Source organism: Meleagris gallopavo, chromosome 3, assembly GCF_905368555.1.
Source record: "Meleagris gallopavo chromosome 3, MGAL_WU_HG_1.1, whole genome shotgun sequence".
Classification (NCBI taxonomy): Eukaryota; Metazoa; Chordata; class Aves; order Galliformes; family Phasianidae; genus Meleagris; species Meleagris gallopavo.
Window position 1 is genome coordinate 11,386,024 of NC_139406.1, and position 23,905 is coordinate 11,409,928.

General features: G+C 41.4%; 1 protein-coding gene and 1 long non-coding RNA gene across 4 annotated transcripts; one reads left to right on the forward strand and one right to left on the reverse strand.

Moving 5' to 3' along the window:
• Positions 1 to 1,912: 1,912 nt before the first annotated feature.
• On the reverse strand, positions 1,913 to 16,434 carry RIOK1 (RIO kinase 1). Of its 3 annotated transcripts, none has more exons than XM_003204751.5 (17): positions 16,275 to 16,434; positions 15,553 to 15,754; positions 14,277 to 14,367; positions 13,138 to 13,207; positions 12,671 to 12,713; positions 11,904 to 11,996; positions 10,875 to 10,987; positions 10,665 to 10,745; positions 9,388 to 9,474; positions 8,767 to 8,904; positions 8,350 to 8,453; positions 6,891 to 6,997; positions 6,301 to 6,366; positions 4,498 to 4,617; positions 4,268 to 4,321; positions 3,450 to 3,590; positions 1,913 to 2,117 (listed from the first exon to the last, which is right to left on the reverse strand). In XM_003204751.5, the coding sequence occupies exons 1-17, from the start codon at positions 16,343 to 16,345 to the stop codon at positions 2,007 to 2,009; spliced, it is 1,692 nt and encodes a 563-aa protein (XP_003204799.2). In that variant the 5' UTR covers positions 16,346 to 16,434; the 3' UTR covers positions 1,913 to 2,006. The 3 variants fall into 3 exon arrangements, 2 of the variants coding, with proteins under 2 accessions (XP_003204799.2, XP_019469303.2); XM_019613758.3 differs by having other exon boundaries at positions 15,553 to 15,743; positions 16,275 to 16,414; XR_014882302.1 differs by lacking the exon at positions 1,913 to 2,117 and having other exon boundaries at positions 3,449 to 3,590; positions 4,438 to 4,617.
• LOC146544600 (uncharacterized) lies at positions 16,409 to 23,892 on the forward strand. The gene is made up of 3 exons (XR_014882303.1): positions 16,409 to 16,488; positions 18,023 to 18,171; positions 20,803 to 23,892. It is a non-coding gene; the product is annotated as an uncharacterized LOC146544600 (long non-coding RNA).
• Positions 23,893 to 23,905: the final 13 nt, after the last annotated feature.

Consider the following 23,905-nt stretch of genomic DNA (forward strand, 5'->3'; position numbering starts at 1 on the left):
CCCAGTGCACAACTCCTTGCTAGAGGAAAGCAACAGAAGAGACACAACTCCCTGCCAACGCCACCAGTCTCCCCCCCTCACTTTCCAGTGCATCACTTTCATGAAACATGGATATTATCACCGAGTTGTTAATTTGTGAGCAGAGAAGTGTGACTGATACAATATGATTCAATGGCAAAGTGCACAAGACCTTTTGCATTCAAGACGACAACCACCAACCGTATTAATTGCAGATATCATGAAGGCCAACTTGCCTGATAGTTACAATGCAAGTTCCCATGACAGCAAGCAAAAGTAGAAAATACGTCAGTGCAGCAAGTAGGACTAATTTTGCCATCAACAGTACTTGCTCATCTCAGGACATAGGTCTTATGCTCCTCCCTTCCTTCACTACCAAGTTAGAGGCAGTCACCTTTCTTGCACCCAATGTAATGTCGTTTTCCAAAAACGTGTTTTTCCATGGGCTTCCAACAAACATCTCTACTTGCTGAGGCAAAACCAGTCTTGCTTCCCAACATGTTCCAGCAATCCCGTCTACACTTACATAAACACTGTACGTAACAGTCTGTCAGTCCCTGTGGGGACAGGGAGAAAAGGAGGGAGGTATCTGGAAGCACTGACCGTAATTCTAACCAAAGGAACATAAGGGGTTGTAGAGGTCAAGCTGAGGAGTGCAACCAGACCACATTTCTTTGAGGAAACGTGCTCCTTAGTGGAGTAACCATGTGTGCAATTGGCCAACATCTCAGTCTTTGCCTGTGACCATCCTGCAATCTCTTATGGGTGCGGAAGGGAAAGAACAGAGAAGGAAGCTTCACCCTGCCTCTGGCCAGCCCATCACTGCTTGATGACTGCTGACGGATAACAGCCTTTTTCTATCATCAAACAATGTGTGTCCCATAAGTGTAATCACCAGGGCATCAACTCCACCCTTAAAATGGCAAAACAAAACAAAAAAAACAACTAAAAATTTTTTTTTTTTTTTACTGAACTCAAAGCCTTTGTCTGTGCTGGCACAGGGAGTCCTGAAACTGTTGACAGCAGGGAAAGATGACTGATGAACAAGGACGACACCCCTCTCAAGGCTTCTGTCAGACTCAGTGGCCCAAGTAGCTGCTGCCAAGAGAAGAGGTGGGATGTTTTGAATATGGCACCTTTGCTCCAACACAAAGGACTCTTCAAACTCTGCCAGCTCCGACCTGTACACACCTTAGCACATAGACTGGTAATGCTGAGGCACACCACAAACAGCTCCCACCACAGTTTTTCCACCCTGAATTTGAACAAATGCAATCTTGATGTCAAACATTCATTTGGCCAGCCTACAAAAAGGTGTGTCCTATTTCCCTTAAGAGCAACGCTGCCCCATGCTGGGGTCAACACACACACAGAAATATCACAGCTTTAGTCTGTTTAGGTATGCCTGCCTGGTTGCTTCAAAAGGGAACAGGGCAGTGAGGAAAGTTGCCTCCCAAATCATGAAACTCAGCTTTCAGCAAGATAACATCAAAAGGTGATGAAAGCACAGAGGCAGCAAGGTTACCTGCAGGTAGCTGCAACAGCCTGCAGAGGACAGCTAGCTTAAGTTACTGCCTTCACAGTACAGAAGCACAGGCCTTTACTTGAAGTAGTTTTCCCATCTTTGTTGTTCTCCCCCTCCTCCAAGAATCTGTTTGAATCAAATCAACGCTCTGGAACAAAATGAGCCAGTACACACGTAGTGTAAGACAGGAGAGAGGAAGATGCTACAAACAAATCAATGTGAGTTTAACAACAAGCTGAATCTGCACATGAAAAGGATTTTTAGAAGCTCAAACGCATTAAATTTGTTCCTTCCTGTTGCTAAAGCCACAGCATAAATTCTGTTCAAATAATCACACCACACTGCCACTGAGACCACCCTCACAGTTAGTACTGTATGATGTAAATAAAGGATTTTTAATTATAAAAGAAGGTGACTCATTAACCAGAAACAAATCAGTCCATTTCCCAAGCCAAAGTTGATCTTATTTGCCCTTCTTCATTTTTGCAGTCTTCTCTCTCCGCTTCTTCACATGCTTTGGGACTTTGGTTTTTCTCTTTTCTCTTTGGGCTTCTTTAACCATCTTTTTCCTCTCCTATGAAGAACCAAAACACCATTCATTCAAAGCCAGCAGGAATAGGAGGTTGTGAGCAGGCCTATCAATCTCTAAGTTAATTAATACATCACATCAAAAATGCAGGTTTAATGAAAATAACTTTGGGAGAGGGGAGAGGAAAGGAAAAAGGAAGTATAACGTGGGGGTGGAATAATGTGGGGGTGGAATTGCACACTGGTAATGACAGTACAAAATTCAAACTACTTAAAACCTGACTTTCATGCAGCCTTTGAAGAAAAGCAACAAGATGCACTCAACTCATGCTATTTTTAGCAAAGATTCCAATAGGAAATCTGATCCAAGTTTTCTGCTCCCCCTAGGGCTACAGTAGCATGAGTTTTTACTCAAACAAAAATACTGATCTAGTAACTTCTGGTAACTCAGAGCAATCCAATCATCATCAGGATTGGCTAGAAAGGGTGCTACGTGACTGCAATACACTGGAATTCCTGCTAGGCAGTAAAGACTTATCCATAGGACTGAGAAGTGACCAAGACCTCCCTGCTTCAGATCTGAAAGGTAGCAGCTTTAGATTGGTACAAAAAGCATCTAAAAGAGCACTACCATCTTATTTCATGGATTTGAAACCCATTATCTTTCCTAAGGGAGAAAAGAAAAAAATATAAACAGATCCACAAATCTAACAAACCCCCACAATTCTAATACCTTAAACTTAGCAAGTTTCATCTTTCTTTTGCACAGCACCTGAAAAGCTGCCACAAGGCTCTCACCCATGGGGGTGACTCCACAGAACAGCATCACAAGAACTAAGTTCCATAGTTTGGAAAACAAAACCTGAAAAACATGTTATTTCCCTTGCACATCTGCTTTCAGTCTTCTCCCTGCAGCAATGCTTGTCAGCCTATACCAACAGTACGATAAAAGCCACTGTAGTACATTGTCACCAAGTCTCCAGCTGCATGCATCAGGTGGTCTCAGTTTCCTGGACAAAGAGTGGTTCACCAGGAGCCACGTCCACCAACCTGCACACCAAAGCTGGAATGTTAGCCAGAAGGACTGAAGATCAGCCCAGGTTTAACTAAGCTCTGCTCTGCATAGCCCTAAAGCTCTCTGCAGAGATCTCTCTTCTAGCTTTGTTTAGGCTAGAGAATGCTATGGTATAACGTTCCTCTTGACAAAAATATCATTAATAAAGCATCCATAATGAAATTTGCTTTTTCTGCTCTTGCTCTTCAGAGAGGAAAAAGCTCACAGCTTGTTTCAGACTACAACTAGGACAAACGAGATGTAGATTTTTCCTGTCATGTGTGCAGATGTAGGAAAAAAATGCACAATTTTTGGATAACTGACCTTTTTATCCATAGTAACTGGAGCAGGAAGATCTTTGGGATGCTGAGATTGTTTACAGCTTGAGTCAGAGTCCTCTGAGCTGCCACCATCATCATCAGAGCCTGCTTCTGACTCATCCGTCTTTTCTAGAAGTGCAGGAATCTGCAAGATGTATCAAGAGAGAGTTTATCTCAAACCCAAACTCTGGAGCCTAAGAGTAAAATATATAGACATATATATTAAAAAATATATATTTATAATCTTCTACAAAGAAACTCTTGAGCAAACTTGTGTCTTTTCTCCTATTACTACAGCTATCACTGAGTCTCAAGAAGAGTCAAAAAAAAAAAAAAGGTTAATTCAAACTAAGAATAGAATATCTAAAATATACAACACAGGAACTTGAAGGTTAGGGCTCACAGCACAGATGTATTGACACTCCCACACTGATTTCCATAAGTTATACAGAAATTTGCTAACACAGATGAAAGCCAATTTTTAATTACAGTTGGATCATACCAAAATCTACCTTGGGGCCACTGTACCTAGGTTTTAGTGCAAACACAAGCATCTACACTGCAAAACACACTTACTCTTAAACAACACTAGAAACTGCGCCACAGCCTGATCCCTTCCCTGATTTACACTTCCATTTAGCCTACACCACTGCCACATAATGGGCAGAAACAGTCACTCCATAGACAAAAGGCTTGTTCTGTGGTCACAGCTGCAAGATGAGGCATTCTCTGTATTTTATTTTTATTTTTTTTTTTTTTTTTTTTTTTTAAGTATTTTTATGAAAATGGCTAAAATGAAGGATTTCAAAGAGGCCCTCTCACCTTCTGAACACCAGACAAATCCTTCTTCAATCCTGTCACGGTCTGGTAGAGAATCTACATTCAGAGAGACAGAAAGAAAATTCTTTTACCAAAATGCAAGCCTTACATCTTTCTACCCAAGGAAAATGAGTGCCTCAAAAAAAGATAGCAACATAAGCATCAGTACTAACCAGAGAATTGGAAGTATGACACTAGATTCAGTACTCTACACTCTACATACAGACACATACATTATCTTGCTGAACACACAATGCCAAATCCTCTTCTTTCAATTTCATCATTATATCCACATCTCTTTCATAGTTTTTAACTTCAGTCAAAGTTCGAGGTATGTAAGCCTTCTTAAACACCTAGGAAAACAAAGGGAAAACAGATTTAGTGATTTTTATAATTTCATGATGTTCTTCCATACTAATTAAGCATTACTAAAGGAATTATCACAAGGGATTTCATAGCTCAGAGAACAAACACAAAGTCACACACCACCTTTTGAATTGCAGGTTACTACTATTTATTTTGCTGGAACACATTCCTCACATGCAACCTATGCACCGTTGCAGCTCATTGTTAATAAGGCCCCTATGTTAGTATCATTATTAGCAGCCACATAGGAACTTCTCCAATCCTTCCAACTTCCTCTCAACCGACTTGAGTTTCATATTCTAAGAATTTTCCCCAGTGTTTTTACTGTTATGTTTGCAAAGCTCTCAGGAGGCAATTCCATTAAAACATGCTGATACAACTTAATGTCTTTATGTAATAATTCCTGCTTCAACATACACTCCAACTCAAAAAGGTTTTACAGTACTATACTGGTGCAGGAGCCTAACTGCAGCATCAACACCACATTAAAATTTGTCAGGCAACTGTTTTCCAAGCGTCCTGCAGCAAACTTAAATCATTACATCAGACTGATGTATTTTACTTTTCTCTTCCACAATATCAGTTCAATCCTAGAACAAATTAAGCACACTTAACTACTAGATTAAGTGTGGTGCAGACAGCACAGACCCTGTCTCCAAAGAGTGTGCTCTAAATCATCTGTTCTTCTGAGCAGTGGTACAAGCTAGTTTAGCTAAACTGAGAACTCAGAGGGAACTTGAACTTTGCTATTACTTAACCATCTCTTACAGGACAGTACATTCACATATGCAAAGGGATAAACTGTTTGCTAAAAAGCACTTATAATAAAAAACTAACATCTGACCCACTAATTCAAAAGGGGTTGTATGCTCAAGATATCTCTGGAAACTAAAACCTTTAACTGGCCAAGCTTGAGCCAGAAGCAGTCAGTGAAACCTACAGAGCTCCAAGAGAAAATGCCTTTGGTATATCAAGCACATAGACTCCAAGGTTAAATGCTGGGTGAACTAGAACAAAGAAGTTCTTGCTGATATAAGCTCTGCCCAACACTAAGGTGTTGTTTTATTTGTGTGTGGTATGATTTTTTTGTTTTTAAACTCTTCTCAGTGGACAGGTAAGATTAAAAAAACAAATTAAGACTGTTTCATCTTTACATCATCTTTACATCAAGAACATTAGTAGTTTTCAAAAATACCAGCAGAAAAGACTTAAGATGGCTCCTGTTAAATGTAAAAGCAAGGGAGGGAAATAGTATGTGGAAGAACTGAAGTAGACTGGGAACAATGGCAGACAGGCAATTTGGTCAATGCATGCATCTGAATATATGAATTCTCCTGGTCTGTATCACCAGCCCAAAAATAGATTTCCACTTAGCTGGGTTTTACTTGTTTTTAACTAAATCTGAAGTGGAAGATTCATCAAGGGACCTAGCTACAAGCAAACACCAGTTTAGGTAACTGAGTATTTGCCTTTTAACACCTGATCAATGTCACGTAAGCTTTTACACACTGCATCTCTCAATCCTTCATATCTCAACTAGTTCAGGACATATCAGCATCACAGTGTTTTGTTTACCAACGATGCATTTTGCCAAATAAAACCGAACAGTTTTCATTGTTCAGAAGAGGACAGGCTAGTTTTCATTTCATAGCAGGAACAAAAATCCTCACTTCCTCATCCACTTTATCTTGACTGGATCTCTCCTCCTCTGTTCTTTTTGATGCTATTTCCATTGCCTAAAGAAATACAAAACAATACAGTTATCACTCTTTAGAATCGCATCGTTTAATCCAACTAACCATTCCCATCTGTATGTATTCCTCCCCGTGCTTCGGTCCCGCTCACAAAACTTCCCTATGCCAATGCCTTGAGCGACACCTAATGGTAACCAGCGTTTCTGCAAGAACACGTAGAACTGCAGATCTGCTTTAGTAATGGGGCACCCACAACCTCCTTGGGCAACTTGTTCCAGTGCATCACCACCCTCCGTGTGAAAAACTTCCTCCTAATATCTAACCTAAACCTCCCCTTGTCTCAGTTTAAAACCATTTAAAAAGCCACTCCCCCCCAATAATGTTGCTCTGAGTCACCCCCTTCTCTTCTCAGCCCACCCTGCGTTCATCTGCACAACATCCAGCATCTCATTTACCAGTCAACTTCAACAGCAGGATATAGGGCAAACAAAACAAAGGGGTTTGAACTAGTTCTAAGTTTATCATTCAAGTCTACCTACGTGAGCAACAATGCCATGTGGGCTTACCTTTGATAGATAGTCATCAATGTTCTCACTTGTGATAGAAGGATCAGTAATAAACTCAAACAGTTCCCTCACAGTCATCACTGCAACATTGTGCTTCTGGAAAAAGCCTATCAGAAATCAAGGGCAGAGACAAAAAAAATTGTAAGTGTTGTGCAATATATGCAGCAGTGATAGTTACAACAACATAACAGCATAATTTTCCCAAAGTGATAAATACTGAAAGAATCAAGGCGAGTAACTATAAAGTCAAATCAACTTCAGTAGGAACCACGTGAATGGAGCAGGGGGTGAAGAGAAGGAAGTAAACAATTTGAGATAAAAGTAAACAGTTGCAGTGGTGAGATGAAAAATTTATTTCAAATAAGGAACGTAGACCTCAAACTTCTGTCAGAGAGCATCTGAAATACCCACTGAAACAGTACAGCCTGCTTATAATCCACCTGAATGGAAAGACACATGGGACACACTAACATATCAGAATTTTTCTCAGTTACCGTGGTCAGAATTGCTCTCTTGAGTCAAGCATAAATGATTTTGGAGGTTTTGCTTCAGTACTGCAAAACAGCAGTGAAACACACTAAGGACTTCTTCGTAATTGCTCCCTACTAACGATCTTAGAAGATATCTCCCCCATGAGAAATTAATCATAGAACAAACAACAAAAAAATTTAGTTTGGTGGCAGCTCTCCATGCTCATGGAACCACAAGTCTTAGCGATGCCCACAGCTAGAAGGTGTCTTTTACAGCCTCTGTAGAACTGCACAGAGAAAGCTGCAGTGGCAGAAAAAAAAAAAAAAAACCAAGAACACTGCAAGTCACTGTGGCAATAGCATTTAAAGAAAACAAGTCAAAAACATTAAAAAAAAAGAGCAAGGGTGCAAACATCTGAGTCAGAAGGGAGTAATGGAGAGGGCAAAGAAGAAAGGAAGAAAAAAATATCATACAGGTACCCTGTTAATCAAAAGTACTACGACAACCCTAAGACCTCTAATAAATTACTCTATGCCTTTACCTTCTAAGCTGACCAGACAAATAAGGGAAAGGAACTTTGTGACACAACTCTCGCCAGCTGAGGAATTCCAGCTGTGGATTACACGCTCACAGAAGGAAACAGATCAGTATGTCTGCACAGTCCTTCAAACGTAAGGGAAGTTAAGATCAGTGTGGGTGCTGCTGCAGACTAGGACTCTAACCTCTTCTTTCTCTTGTAAATCTGAGATGCAGACGATTTCTAGCAAAATAGGCTGCACTGTCTGCTGAACTTGGCATAGAAGACAGCACCCTAAACAACCCATAAGAACCTAGGAAGGAGAGCAGGCAGCTTCTACAGCCAGAGTTACATATAACTCAAAGAATGTAAGAAAGAATACAGTTCACCTTCTTAAAAACAAACACACACACACACAAAGAAAACACTGACAAAACCATCAGAACAAGCACACAAGTGCAGCCTGCTCACCATTAACATTGGCACAATCCTTTCGCAGAAACTCCAACGCATGTGGGTGGTCATGCTCCACTGCCTGAGAGACATCAATGATGTACACATCCCCACTGTGGTACCTGTGGATAAACATGCAGGGCTGCACTGAATCCAGCACTCTTACATGGGAAGTTATTGAGGGACAGGGAACAAAGCGTGTTTCAATCTTACAAACCAGCAAACAAACTTAATGTATTTCTCAAGCATGCATCTCACATACAAGGCCAGAGTGGTGTGGGGTTGGGTTAAAAGCTACATAACTGATAAATTGATAAACAGTCATAAAAAGGACTCCACCCTCCCTCACAGGCAGGTTAGTACTCTCTAAATTTATGCAAAGAGGTTGCCAACACATACATTTCAGATGTCACAATTCAAAGGTTAAAAACATACAGCATATTGAATTCACTGAGATCTGCATGAACAAGTCTGGCATCTTGGTACATTCTTCTCATGTACTGGATGATTTGCAGGTACAGCTCCCGGACTTTCGAATCAGATAACTGAGCATTCTTCAGCAGAGGAGCAGGCCTTAAAATTGCAACAGAAATAATAGAAAGTGAGTACTTCTTCTTCATAGCAGCCACAAATGTTAATTGCTGTACCTGATCCTTTCACTCCCTACGTCAAGCAAATTAGTATAAAAGGCAGCAAAGCTTGATACATGATTGCCAAAGATACTGTAGCGCTGCTTCCAACATGAGCTAAGAAGTCAGGCTGTGCTACCTTAATGTTTGCTCTGTCTTCAGATGAAATTAGGAAGCTTCTCTAGCCCTTGTTCTCTGGTTAGAATTGTTCCAGAATTACGCAGACTTTCTGCTGCAGTAGCTGGCAGAGATCTGGTACATGTATACTCTACAGGTGGCATACACACACAAGAGCAACATGTTAAATTCAGAGGCCTAAAGAAATAGTACATAAAGCATTGGTTTGTTTTTAACTGCTTTGTTTTAATAAATCTTTATGGAAAGCTACTAGTAAGAAGAATCATTTTGATTTTCAAAGGATACATACCTATCGCCTTTACCAATAAAGCCCATGAGAAGCACATGACTTCTTAGCATAATTGGCTCTGGGCAAGGTATTTGTGCTGTATTCAACCTGCAGTACAGGAATAAAATCATAAAAAAAGATAAATACAAACTAACTCTACTATCTGCATTGCAATAGCACCTACAGCAGCTCTGTTGCTTTAACCATCAGCCACTGGAAGAGCTCTTCTGCTCAAGGAACTCATAGATACAAAGACTAACCGAAAATTGAATGCAAAAAAACCCCCACAAGCATTCTGCACAGATTCTTCTCTAAGCATCCTGGGTCAGACAGAATCTTTGCACTGTTAATCTAGGATTGACCTGTATTACAGTGTGCTGTTACTCAGCAGCAGCTGTTTCTAGCTCCTCCTCTCTTCACAGTCAAGTCAGTGTACACATCAAAGAGCTCAGAGCACAAACAGCCAGAGAGAGCAGTATCTTTATTTCACTTAACATGAGCCAGCAGTGTGCTCTTGCAGCTCGGAAAGCAAATGGTATCCTGGGCTCCGTTAGAAGATGGGTGGCCAGCAGGGACAGGGAGGTGATTGTCCCCCTCTACTCTGCTCTTGTGAGGCCCCATCTGGAGTACTGTGTCCAGGTCTGGAACCTCCAGTACAAGAAAGACAGCTGTTGGAGAGGGTCAAGAGGAGGGCCACAAAGATGATCAGGGGAATGGAGCACCTCCCCTACAAAGACAGGCTGAGGGAGCTGGGCTTGTTCAGCCTGGAGAAAAGGCAGCTGCAGGGTGACCTCATTGCAGCCTTTCAGTACCTAAAGGAGCCTACAAACAGGAGGAGAGTCAACGCTTTGAAAGGGTTGATAACAGCAGGACAAGGGGAAATGGTTTTAAGTTGAGGAAGGAAGATTTAGGTTGGATGTCAGGGGGAAGTTCTTTACAGAGAGTGGTGAGGTGCTGGAACAGGCTGCCCAGAGAGGTTGTGGATGCCCCATCTCTAGAGGTGTTCAAGGCCAGATTGGCTGGAGCCCTGGGCAGCCTGGTCTAGTATTAAATGGGGAGGTTGGTGGCGCTGCATGTGGCAGAGGGGTTGGAGATTCATGATCCTTGAGATCCCTTCCAACCCTGGCCATTCTGTGACTCATCTTTCCCCTTCTCTTCCTTCCCATAGGGAAGATTAAGACACCCTCCTGAATACTCGAGAGACCATAGTGCAGTGACATCTATGACCAAGCAATAGAAGAACATCTCCTGTAATGTCAGTTTGTTACCCTTGATGAAATAAAAACTGGAAGAATCACCTTATTAAATTCCTCATTTCCTTTTCAGCCCACGTTTTCACCATTTTTCTTGGGTTGCCTTTACAATATCCATGACGAAATCTTAAAACATGTAAATAAAAAAAAATAAAGAGGACCCTTAGCAAATCAATGCAGTATTAATATTAGTCATTTCATCGCCTTTCAAACAACCTCTCTTGCTCAACAAAATGAGGTCAAACTCCAACTCACCTGAACTCACCGCTCACATACTTATCCCGATCCTTGAACATCAAAATAGATGTTTTGTAAATCTTTATTGCTCTATTCTCTCCATTTGCAGTACTGGCATGGTACACATTAGCCTATTGGATTAAAAATGGAAGAAACATCATTGAAGAAAAGCCTTAAGTTGACACAATCTGCTTTCTTCTTCTGGAAAATATCTGAGAAGCCTCTGCACTTCAGCCCCCATGTGGCATTCAGCTGAGTCTGTAAGATTTTATGCAATTGCAATCTCTTTCTACCAGAGATTAGGTAGAAATAAGTACCTAAAACAGCAACAGTGTGAGCATGCACACAGAACAGAAGGAACAACAAACTAAAGAATTCCACACCATCCACGTTTTGAGATTCAAACAACCTCTTTTATGCAGGCATTAACTGGAACTCATGCACTCCTTATGCCCTAAAGCATGGCCCAAGCATATCATGTTGACACCACTACACAGGGTAGAAGCATGCCTTTAATCAGCATCCAAGAACCTGGAAGAAAACCAGATCAGCCCAGAGACAAAGCATCCTAAAACCCATTTATTAATTTACTTGGAAAACTCTGGTCTGGTTTTAATTATATCATATAACTTGATAACAGCAGTGCATAAACATGCTAGTTTTGTAAAACAGTATTTTAAACTACATTTTGTTACATCATTAGATACTCCCACTCCTTGAGAGACACAGAACTGATATGATCCACATGCAGTAATACTGCATGAAGAACTACCTACATTTGTATGCCTTTCAGGCACTGTTTAATATTATACATACACACAGAGTTTGTAAAAAATGTCAGTTGCAACACAGAACGAATGGCAAATTTGAGTATTCTGAGAAATTCTTTATCATCAGGGAAACTGACTTCCTTTAACGTAAACTGCATCTTAAAAATAACTTCCTACTGAGCAACAAATAAAATAGCAGGAAAACTAAATATTTCAATGTATACCTTACCTAGCTTGCTGAGAAAGAGACTGTCACATCATTTGTAACAACACTTACTTCTTTCCCCGTGCTGATGCAGCCATTGATCTCTGATATGACACCTCTACTCAGCATCTTGAACAGAATCATTCGGGTCCTCGGGTCCAACACCTCAAGTAAACAAAGAACAGTCACCACAAGTGCCCTCTATGAAGAGAATTAAGCTTGCTTACTTCTACAGCCCCTCCCTTAGTACTATAATAAAGGACCAATGATATCAGGTTATTCTTAAGGATCAAACCATAGCACAAACAGCTGCCACACTGGATTTTGCCATGATTCTAGAACTTCAATTTATTTCAAAAAAATCAAAAATTAGAACAAGTGTATGTCCTTGAGCTAGCTTCACAACAGACTTAAGAGAATGATTTCCCACTTAGAGTTGCACCAGATGGTAAAATATGGTATAGCAGACATAAATGGAGCAGCTATATGGCCTTGGGCCAGTAACAGTTCAGCCTTCCTTAAGAAAAAAAAAAATGGGAAGAAAGCGAACCCAGCATTTTCTGTTGATGCTCAGAATTCAATAAATGCTTAAAATGGAATTCTGCATTGTATATACCATCAAATCATGATGCTAAGCACAAAAATGAGCTCCAAAACAGCTATGGGAGCAAGCACAACTTTCAGATAAGAAAGAAAGGAACAACAGGCTTCTTTAGGATAAGAGGGGAAACTGAATTCCAAGGCAAGGCTTCTCCTACATTAGCTGTTTTACCAATGATTTCAAGATTTCAGATTATTTATTCCAGTCAAAAGAGAAATTTGATGCATTAAGGACTTACTTGCTCTACTGTTGCTCTGTCTGACTTATCTTTGACTCGGCACCTAGAGAAAGTAAAGTAATATAAACCCACATAAACTTTAACAAAGTAAAACGCACCATTCTGATTCAAAGAGAAGATGACAGCCTCAAAAAAGAAGGCTCTCAGTTCATACAACAGCAAAGTTTTCTCCTACAGGCAAGAAAAAAAACAAGAAACCCAAAAGCATCAGTGCCCCTCCCCGTTACAGATAGTTTCTTGTCTCCACTTCAGGGACAAGAAGATCACAACTGTGAAATAACTTAGGAAACTGATCTGGAAATCAAAAAAGTTTAAGACTGAGATGCAAACTGCATGCTGACTGCTTGCTTAGAAGTTGGTTTTCTTTTCCTTAATAAATTTATTCAAATTTCAGGATCAAATCAGGGAATAAGAACTCTTCTGAGTTCAAATTACATCAATGAGTATAAAGACAGTGTAATACTCACATGTCTGCTTCCTTCTGTCTAGACTTTTCTGTGACTCGGTTTATAACAGAGTCATCAAAATTCAGCTTATCTGAAAAACACATAACATATGGAGAGGAAAAGAAATTTTTTTCTCTTTGGAATTGCCTCTGCAATTCTCCTGACAGTCAATGTGCCACAACACAATGTTCAAACACAGATGCATCTCTGTATAACAAGCCAATTGGGTGCCTGAAGATAGCAGCTTATCACAGAAGTTTAGTTAAACATGAGTTTACCTAGCTATCTGCTCTGACTACACTCCAAAGCAGGACTACAACATAACAACAACTACTGTAGTCTCATGAGCTTGGAGATGCAATGCCAACCAGAAGTAATGTTCTTTGGATGACATTTTACTGTTACACTCATCTGCCCTTCTCTTAAACCTTCTGTGAAACAATCCAATGCCAGAGGACACAGCAGTCTTCAAGTTTCTGTTCCCACAGCATACTCAAAATGGTGCTTGACTGTTAACTACATAAAACTGCTGTTTGGCTACACATACCAATACCACTCTTTGCAGCCTTCATTTTAGAACCACTTAATTATGAAGGAAATGCAATTGTTTACTGTTTCATTAGAAAGCCCCACTCACAGCTACAACTTTTCTTGACAGGTTGAACAGAGCAGCCATTTTAATCACATAATAAACAAGTACACAAGAAAGGAGAGAAATCTCTTTACTTGTCTCAAAAACTCTGTCAGATAACTGCTGCATGAAGTACCACATTAATATCACGAGGAACCTCAATCCTCTAAAAAAACTGAGTTGCAGTAGCACTTTAGAAAATGACCAGTGCATTGCAGCAGAAAGCTGCTGGTCTCCCTCATCCCAAACAACTTGCTTCTACAGAGAGGCTATGGAACAAATACTTTGTGTGACTTGAGGAAGTAAAGAGAAAAAGAATTCTCTGGCTCTGAAGGGGTAGAAAAGGGATATGACAGGTGGTTAACAAAGACTAAAGGCAATTTCAAGTACACAAAAGCCCTTAATAATTTATCTGGCAACAGTCAGCTGCCATTCCAGTAAATTCTGGCTTAAAGCAAGCAGAATTAGCCTGAGAATCTCACAGAGTTGTATCTGTTTTCTTAAAAGGAGACAACACAATTATACTCACCTAAATTAATTTTATGTTCAAATTTCCTCAAAGCCTTGTCTGTAGGGGTAGACATTTTTGCAGAATAGCAACTAGGGGTCTGCCTATTTGCCTGAAACAAAGGATTTGTCAGTGTAAGTTGCCTTCTCTAAACAGTCCCTTCAAATACAGACAATACCATTGGAAATGTCAGCTCAAGTGCCTATGCCTATAGCTCTAAACAGAAAAACAGAATGAGCAAGGAAATGAATTCCAAGAAGCACCCCAATTCAGGGTTACTTTTGGTAGAAAGTTGACCTGCAAACTATAAACACTCTTTCATCTTTAAAATAAAAGGGAGTAACAGACAGAAACAAGAACAAAAAAAATGAGAAGATGAAGAACAGAAAGAACTTCCCAAGATGGTGCTTTTTTTTTTTTAGATGGTCTTCTCTAAACACACAGTATCTGAACACTTTTTCACCAACACCAGACAGCAAAAAATGCTGATAAGCAAGAGTAAGTCACAGAGGTGCCAGACAATATACCACTATCAGCACCACTCTAATTTATCTCAGCTATTCTGTTATGCTATTACTGATACCAGAGAGATTTTGAACCTCTACTGGCCAAGTTGAGAGGACAAAGGACTCTAATTCTCACACCTTCATGGGCCTTACATTCTGACAAAGTTTCTAAACCAACAACATCCAGTCTAAATCCACCCACTTCCAGCACTTTCTTCCACCCGTATTATTACTGCTATTTTTCTTGTATCAAACTCCTCTTATCTCAAAACCACAAGGCTCTTGTTTTCTTTCTTTCTTTCATTTCTTCCTCCTCCCTGTCCTGCTGAAGAGACCTACACATTGGCTCCATGGTACCTAGCTACCTGTCAGTGTTAAACAACAATGCAGTCCAAAGCATAACTCATGGATGTGACAAGCAGATACTGTCATAACATTCAGTGGGAAGAGTGGGGAAGTCATTTAAAAATCACAGAGGACAAATTCCAGGAAAAAAAGCAATATCAACAGAGATAGGAGTGAGCAAAGGAAGAAAGGCTGAGAAAGTTAGGGACCAGAAGGAAAACTGTAAAGACATGGAGAACCCAGCAAAAAGGTTTAAGACAAGGAAGCCAAGTGCAGCTTTGACTACACAAACAGCATGGCACAACAACAGATATAAAGAAATAGGCTTCTCTCAATGATAAATTTCCACTAGAACTGATACTTAGTACTATACAGAACAAAACCTCTGGGTTAGTCTCTGATGCTTTAAGACACCGTTGTTACTCAGAGAATAGCCTTCAGCATACCTGCTGATTGCATCCAGCAGCAGTGTGGCATTTCATGAGTCTTCCCATCTCATCATCCCAGTCCCAGTCATCATCATCATCTTCCTCTTCATCAGCACTGTCATCATCACTATCTCCTTCCTTCATGTTGATTCCTTTGCTTGACCGGCAATTCTCAGCAAACTCATCTTCCTGAGTTGTTTCTGCATCTTCTGTAAGGTCACTTGGAACAAATACAGATTGATATAACTACAAATGGTTGTTACGGTTACAACAAATTCAGTATACCTACCCCAGCAAGCAATTCTGGGATGTTATCTCTCCAGGAGATGCTCGTCACTTCATCCATCTGAAGTACTGAATGCTGTGAGTACTGTGCTCAGTTTTTGGCCCCTCACTACAAGAAATACACGGAGGCCCTGGAGTATGTCCCGAAAAGGGCTATGAAGCTGTGAGGGTGTGGAGCACAAGGCTTAAAGGGAGCGGTTGACGAAACCGGGATTGTTTAGCCAGGAGAAGAGAAGGCTCAGTGGAGACCTCACTGCACACTACAACTACCAGAAAGGAGGCTGTGGCGAGGCGAGAGGCGGCCTCATCTCTCGGGTAATGGTGACAGGACGAGAGAGAACGGCCTTTGGCAGCACGACCCCCATCACTCCAAAAGGAACCCGAACGGCTCCAGCGGGGCTGCCCCGCTTCGCTAAAGCCCAGCGCCCTCCGCGCCCGGCTACGTGCCCACATACCCGTCGGAGCACTCCGCGTCATCGAACTGCCCGGGCACGGCCTGCCTCATCACCTCGGCGCGGTAATCCATGGCGGCGGCCACCCAGCACTACCGACAGGCCCTACGGTGGCTGCACAGGGACAGAAAGCATCGAGCGCGAACGGTCACGTGCGTGACGTCATAAGGCCGGCGGAGCGGCGAGTGGAGGGGGTGGGTCAGCGCTGCAGCTGTCGGTAAGGAATGCGGGTCATTAATGCCGTGTAACGCAGCCTTGGAAGCACTGCGTCCTCAAACCCCTGGAGTAAGAAAACGGTACATAGAAAATATAAAAATAGTGCCCTTCAGCTGGTAAGGCAGAAGAGAATAGGAAAGAGAAGGGCACTTTAAAAGCAGGAGGGGGAGCGACTTCTTACACAATCTGATAGCGATAGGACAAGGCGGAATGGCTTTAAAGTAAAAGAGAGGCTTAGATTAGGCGTCAGAGGGAAATTTTCCCTGAGAGCGTGGTGAGGTGCAGGCTGAGAAACTCTGCTGGCCCATCCTTGGAGATGTCCAAGGCCAGGTTGGATGGAGCTCCAGGCAGCTGAGCTGGTGGGGGACAGCCCTGCCCACGGCACGGGGTTGGGGCTGGGTGGGCTTTGAGGTCCCTTCCAACCCAACCCGTTCTATGATTCCATGTTACCACTCTCTGCAGAACAGCGTCACTGTGAACAAACAGGACAATTGCTTTCCAAAGGGCTACGCTCGCTGCAGACAGACATACAAGGCCTGATTGCCTAAGAACGTGCCACTGTCCTGCTTGGATACTGGTGGTTTCAGCCAGAGGAGGAGTTACATTGAAGGACACTTTGCTCCTCGCAGCTGCTAATACACCTAAGTCAGTTCCCAGCCTTGTCACCAGGGAGGTCTGGAAGAAGAACAGTAGATTCCTTATGAAAGTAAACTGCTCTGTTTTTATTGCATTGTATGATAGAGAAATTATCATTGCGTTTCATTGTACTGTGTGTTAAATGCTGAACAAAAACTGGACATTAAGGACCTCACTGTTAATTATCATCTTTGAAAGAAGAGGTGTAGTTTTTCATTTTTCTAGTGCTCACACACCAAGCAAGGAAGAAAAATGCATTGCCATTTAGAATGTACTGAACGAGTCACTTAGCTGTCTAGATAAACTGCATCCAACATGATCAGAAGGATGGAGGCAGGCAATCATACCCTGCAGTTATTCCCTTCAGGGAATAGGAGGATGCTACTCTCAGCCTTCAATCTTGCTGAAGAGATAACTTCAGTATTCCCCTGCAGGTACTCAGTGAAAAAAATAGGAATTTCAGGCCCTCCACTCCTTACTGAGCACCACACAAGCTAGCAGGAGGGGAGGAACAGCATAACAGTTGTGTGGCTGTCACCACGTGCCAGCACGCGTAAAGAGAGGTGACAGTTTTATCAATTAGCACCCCTAATCTCTAGGTAGGCATCTTCATACTTGTCTCAGATCACTACAACTCCGTGCTTCTCCTCAAATAAAACTGTCCTCCCTTACTCTGCCTATGATTGCATTAAGTTATGTCTCCAAAAGATTTGGGGTCGTGACATTTATTTGCTCATGGAGATGCACAAAGTATGCAGAAAGTATTTCACACTGCCTATACCCTACAATAGGGATATAGCTGATTTACAAGCAGTTGGAAACTGGGTACACAGGCCCAGAGGCTCTGGGATAACTGCAGTCTTACTCTTTCATGGCACATTCACTTTCTGTATGTGTAGGACGAAATGCAGAATACAAAGGGAAGAAAAGAGACTACTAGCTTCATGGAGGAACCTGTATTTATAAATCCACCCTGGAAAATGTGACATGTGGTATGCTTCAGTTGGTGATGTTCAACATGAGAGGAATTTCAACTGCCGTGCACTAGGTAAAAGTCATTATAACATCTTATCACACCCCTTTCCCCTGGCAGGGCAGTACTTTGTTTTTCACAGGCAGTGCTGTCTCATAGACCTTGGGCTCATACAAAGACTAATGAAATCAACAGTCACCATTTGGTTTTGAGTTCAGCTACCTAGAACTTACTGGTGTGGCATAAGTGAAGGAGAGAAAAATAGAGAACATACAGAACAAGAGGTACAGGAGGGGGAAGAGTGTACAGTCAAGGGACTTAAAATTAGGTCATTCACATAAAAAAACATCTGAATATAGGAAATAATATACAAAATATACATAATCTATATCCCTGCTGAACAGGGATCATGCAGAGAAGAACTGTAAGGGCAGCATTCAGTTCACTCACAGCTTTAGAAGTAAGCTGCTGTAACTGACAAATTTCCTTTCTACTCTGCCAGTAGAATGAAGAGTGAAGTACTTCCCTCAATAGCTGAGTCCTTGCACCTTCTTCCAAGCTGTGAATTCTCCTCTCTTGTCCATGATCATAATAAGCTGTCACAAGACAAACAGCACTAATAGCTGTGAGGAGATAACTACCAAGCAAATAGCCTGTTTTTGAGATTTGGCCTCAGCTGGTTCTGCCAAGCTGAGGATCTGACTTCACTGCAGTGACAGTGACAAATCAAAGACTGGTAGCAAGCAAGTTAATGCAGATGTCAAAAAAATCCTGCTTGTGCTGTCTTGGACATTAAGACTAATGCTGCACTGCTTTTTGCAGTCCCTTTACTTTTATTCCCTATATAAGCACAGCAGGAGGTGAGGATCTCCTCCATTTCATGCAGTATGTTTGTATCATTTGATAATCCAATATGCTAGGCTATTTTTCAGCTTTATGCACATTTTAGTTTAAATCAAAGAAGCACACACATCAGAAGGAGAAACCTAGTCATATGGTTCTTCAGTGCTACTGTGAACATGATGTAGTTGCATTGTGTATTGGCTAGGTGGCTCCTGATAAAGAATGATCTATACATCACATTAAGTTCCAAACAAAGTATTTCTTCGTAACTGTATTTATATTATTTCCACAAATATTGGTTGAAGCAGTCGTAAGAAATTCTTTTTTGGTGCTATATCAAATTCCAAGATGCTTCCCAGAAAACAACCATGCCACTAAGTCACAGAAACACTTGCCAAAGCAACACACCTTTCTGTGTGGCCAGCTGGGAGTCTTCAGGTGCAGGCACAACATTTTTCCCAGAGGAGGAATCTATAGGCAGAAAAGATCCAGTATATCAAAGGAGAATATTGGGCTGGCAAGAAGAAAGCATAAATGGAGAATACACTATTAAAAAAAGAACTGCAAGAATCTGTGAGAGGAGAAGTTTCACAGCCAGAACAATTACCAGTTATGCCCCTTTTCGATCCTCATGAAAAGCCATTCACAGACATGGGGGAGTCATTGTTGGGTTGCATTTTGAAGACTCTCATTCATCCACCTAAGTCTCTGTTCAAGATATATTCAAGTTTTGATACTAATAAAGTTTTCTGGACTATATAATTTGAAGATAGATAAAACTTCTAGTCAAGAAGTGATGGTAAGATTTTTCTGCTGTTTCAATTGAGTCTCGAATGATGACAGTACCTTTCTCAAAATGGTACTTTATAAGATAGTACAATACACATTACATATGTGAACATAGGGCTTCCCAGCTGTATAATATAAAAGAGAGGCATTAAGAATATCAAATGCAATTGTTGGTGTTGCACCTTGAATTAGAATCATAGAACTGTAGAATCACAGAATAGTTTAGGCTGAAGGAACCTTAAAAATTGTCTAATTCCAACCCGCCTGTGGTCAGGGTTGCCACCAGCTACATCAGACTGCCCAGGCCCGCATCCAACCTGGACTTGAACCCCTCCAGGGATGGGGCATCCACAACTTCTCTGGGCAGCCTGTGGCACTGCCTCACCACCCTCTGATTAAAAAATTCCCTCCTAATATCTAATTTACACCTCCTCTTTTAGTTTAAAACCATTCCCCCTTGTCCTATCACTATCAAACTGTGTAAGATGTCAGTCTATTTTATTTATAAGCTCCCTTTAAGTACTGGAAAGCCAGCATGGTCTTCCAAGTGTTCTCTTCTCCAGGCTGAACAAGCCCCACTGCTTCAGCCTTCCCTTGCTGGAGTGGTACTCCATCCCTTTGATCAGCTTTGTGGCCCTTCTGTGGATCCATTCCACACAAAAGAGGAGTACTGCACCTCTTTTTTTGTGTTGGGAACTCCAGATTGGACTTCAGAAGGATAGAGCTGCTGGCCACCTCTTTTTTGATGTAGCCCAGAATTCATTTGAACGTACAGGCTGCAAATGCACACTGTTGGCTCACTGCAAGCTTTTCATCCACCAGAATCCCCAAGTATTTCTCCACAGGGCTACTCTCAGTGAGTTCTCCCAGTCTGTACAGATATCACCGATTGCCCCAACCCAAGTGCAACTCCTTGCACTTAGCTTTGTTGAACCTCATTAGGTTCACGTGGGCCCACTTCAAGCTTGTCCAATTCCTTTGGACAACATCCTTTCCTTCTGCCATATCAACCGCACCACTCAGACTGGTGTTGTCAGCAAATTTGCTGAGGGTGCACTCAATTCCATTGTCTAGATGACTGATAAAGAAGTTGAAGAGCTCCCATCCCAAGATGAACCCCAGAGGTGGCCTTCAGAGCCTGAGTTCTGAATGTATGGGGCAGTGCATCTTCACTAAAGTTCCCAGATTGTTTACTTCAAATAAAATACATTTCTTATTTCTTTATTGTAAACTTCTTATTTTCTTCATTCTCAACAATCGTTTTAGCCAATTGAACAATTTTCATTTCCTGTTTGATTTTTGTTCGTTTCGCTTTGTTTTAATTCTTGCTTTAAGGTAAGAGTACTATAGCTAGGCCAGAATCTGGCAATGATGCTCTTTAGAGTTAGGGTTAGTCTTTAGACCCTCCACTGGAGTTCGATGCAAATATTGTAGAAAGGTACCTTATAGGTGTAAGTGTAACTGGAACCCATAATCATAACTGGCATAATCCATAAGTGAAACTGGCAATCCTCACTGGAATCCATAATTAATAATTGCCACACACTGTCATTTTGAGAAGTCCTATTACTACAGGCTAGTATATTACTACTTAATTAGGAGGAAAAACCATACTACTTCTCTAAACTACAAAAGATAATGAACTACAAAAGATAATGAAGAGCTAATCCTTGATACAGTGTACCTTACCTTGAACACATAGAATTGCTTTTATTCATGTCAATTAAGCTAACAACAAAGGGGCTTCCATTGCAGCTAGACCACAGATAGCCGGGCAGAATATATTGAAAACTGGATCAGGTCCCAGATTTGTAGTAGTCCCAATGCAAAACCAGAGGCAAACTAGAGGAAAGGAAAATGTGGAAGAGACCTGAAGGGAAGTTGTTTCCCAAATTTACACAAGAAACAGGACATAGACAAACCTAATAATTGAAGCCATATCTCTTGACTTCAGCCATTTTATGTATGACAGCATTTTTAACCTTCCTTTGCTGAATCCATCTCACACAAGCCACAGAGTACATACTGAAGAGGAAGCCCAGTGAACTCTTAAACTACTTGCCACACAAAATGCAAATATTGATGAAGAAGTAATATGCTCTTTTTAAGTATATATAAAGTGCTTTGTCTTTTGCTGGTAGCTTAGAAAAAGAAACTCACACCTGCAAGAATCATTTCAGAAGTCCAAAATAGAAAATAGAAGCCTGAGATAAATTTATAACCATAGATAGTAAGAAACAATTCTTTTTGTGATACGTGCAATGAAAGTAAGGCACTTTCCACAACAACAATAAATTCTAGCTGAAAAGATTTTTTTTAATGCAAGTTTACATTGCTTGCATGCAGCTATAGCCACATTCAGCATTCACATAGGTAATGGGAAAAGTTCCTTCCAGTATGCTCAGAATCAATATCCAGCATACAAGTTGCCAAATAGAAGAAAGGCAATAATGGTAATTACTATTAACACTTGATATTTATGTATGTGAACTCCCTCAGTACAGTCTGACCTCCTTCCAGCTCCCCCTCCCCTCCCCCCCAAAAAAACAAACTCAACAAAGACCCCATAGTTCACTTTAATTATTTCTTTAGACTTTTTATTTATTTTCCTTCAGTTTATAAGTTGTTCATTATGGGTATAGGACTTAACACAGAAGAAGCGTGGCTCGATAAGCCTTGTTGCACTGCTACAGTATTACAGTCTGAAGGAGACAAGATTTCACTAAAACTGGTTGTAATACGACAATATGATAGAAAGTACAACAATAACAGTGGGGTAGCACACTCCTAGACTACAGCAAATGAGAGCAAAACCAAATACAGCAACCATAAACATAGAAATCCAAGAAGAAAAACTACTTACCTTCAGAAAGCCTCAGGTATACAGAGACTTCCAGCAAAACATCCTTACTACCACTGCCAGTCCTTAAATGAGGTCTGGGAAAGGGTGGATCCTGGCTCCACCCCTTGCAATCACTCAGTGCTTTGCTTGCATCTGAGCTCCCCTGTGTTGGCCCTGCCTTCCCACCAGGTGCTCAATCACCGGTTCAGGCTGTGACTTAGCATTTCCACTACATGCGTCAACATATCTCACTTACTTTTACATGCTCTTTCCCTGCACCCACCACATGTAAACTCAGTAAGAGCACCACACAGGTTAATTTATGACAGCAAGGCCATTTAACTTGAATGGAAGAAAAGCACGTATTGTAGCCAGCTGATACTTAAAAGACAGACTGTTTCATACCGGACTGTGCTAATTAGAACACCTCCTGTAGCCAGCCAGTATTTGCTCTTTTATTTCCCCCAAGCAAAAATATTTGGCTACTTTTTCAAAAAGCCATGATTGGTTAAGTCAGACACATTTGACCAAAGATTATGTTAAACAGCATACAAATGTCTACAGAACAAAACATTCTGTCACTGAGTAGGTATTTCTAACAGAAATCATAGAATCACAGAATTGCTCAGGTTGGAAAAGACCTTTAAGATTCTCAAGCCCAACCACAACCTAACTATACCACCCTAACTCTAACAACCGTCCGCTAAATCATGTCCCTGAGCACCACATCCAAACAGTTTTTAAATACATCCAAGGATGGTGACTCAACCACCTCCCTGAGGAGCCTGTTCTAGTGCTTAACAACCCTTTCTGTACAGAAGTTTTTCCTGATACCCAACCTAAATCTCCCCTGGCACAACTTGAGGCCATTTCTCCTCATCATGTCACTTGTCACCAGTGAGAAGAGACCAACCCCACTCTCACTGCAGTCACCTTTGAGGTATTTGAAGACAAGAGCAGTAAGGTCTCCTCTCACCCTCCTTTTCCCCAGGCTAAACAGCCCTAGTTCCTTCAGTGTCTCCTCATAGGGCATACTCTCCAAGCCCTTCACAAGCCTTGTTGCCCTTCTTTGGACCTGCTCCAGCACCTCAACGTCCTTTCTGTATGGAGATGCCCAAAACTGAACCCAGTACTCAAGGTGGGGCCTCACCAGTGCTGAGTACAGGGGCAGGATGACTTCCTCAGTCCTGTAGCAATGGATGGTCTCTGGTTTTCATATTCATGCTTCAGCCGATAGTAAACATTTCTTTGTCAGCATGCTTAAAGTAAGACTGAGACAGAAATTACCCAAAAAGGCATTTTTTGTTGCTGTTGTTTTTAATTTCCAGGTTCAGA

Excerpts from the sequence above, each read along its gene's own strand:
- RIOK1 (XM_003204751.5), bottom strand. The coding sequence starts at position 16,345 with ATGGATTACCGCGCCGAGGTGATGAGGCAGGCCGTGCCCGGGCAGTTC. Across the intron at positions 12,714-13,137 it reads AGACAGAAGGAAGCAGACAT|GTGCCGAGTCAAAGATAAGT; the intron begins GTGAGTATTACA and ends TACTTTCTCTAG. Across the intron at positions 8,905-9,387 it reads TTTATTGGTAAAGGCGATAG|GCCTGCTCCTCTGCTGAAGA; the intron begins GTATGTATCCTT and ends TGCAATTTTAAG.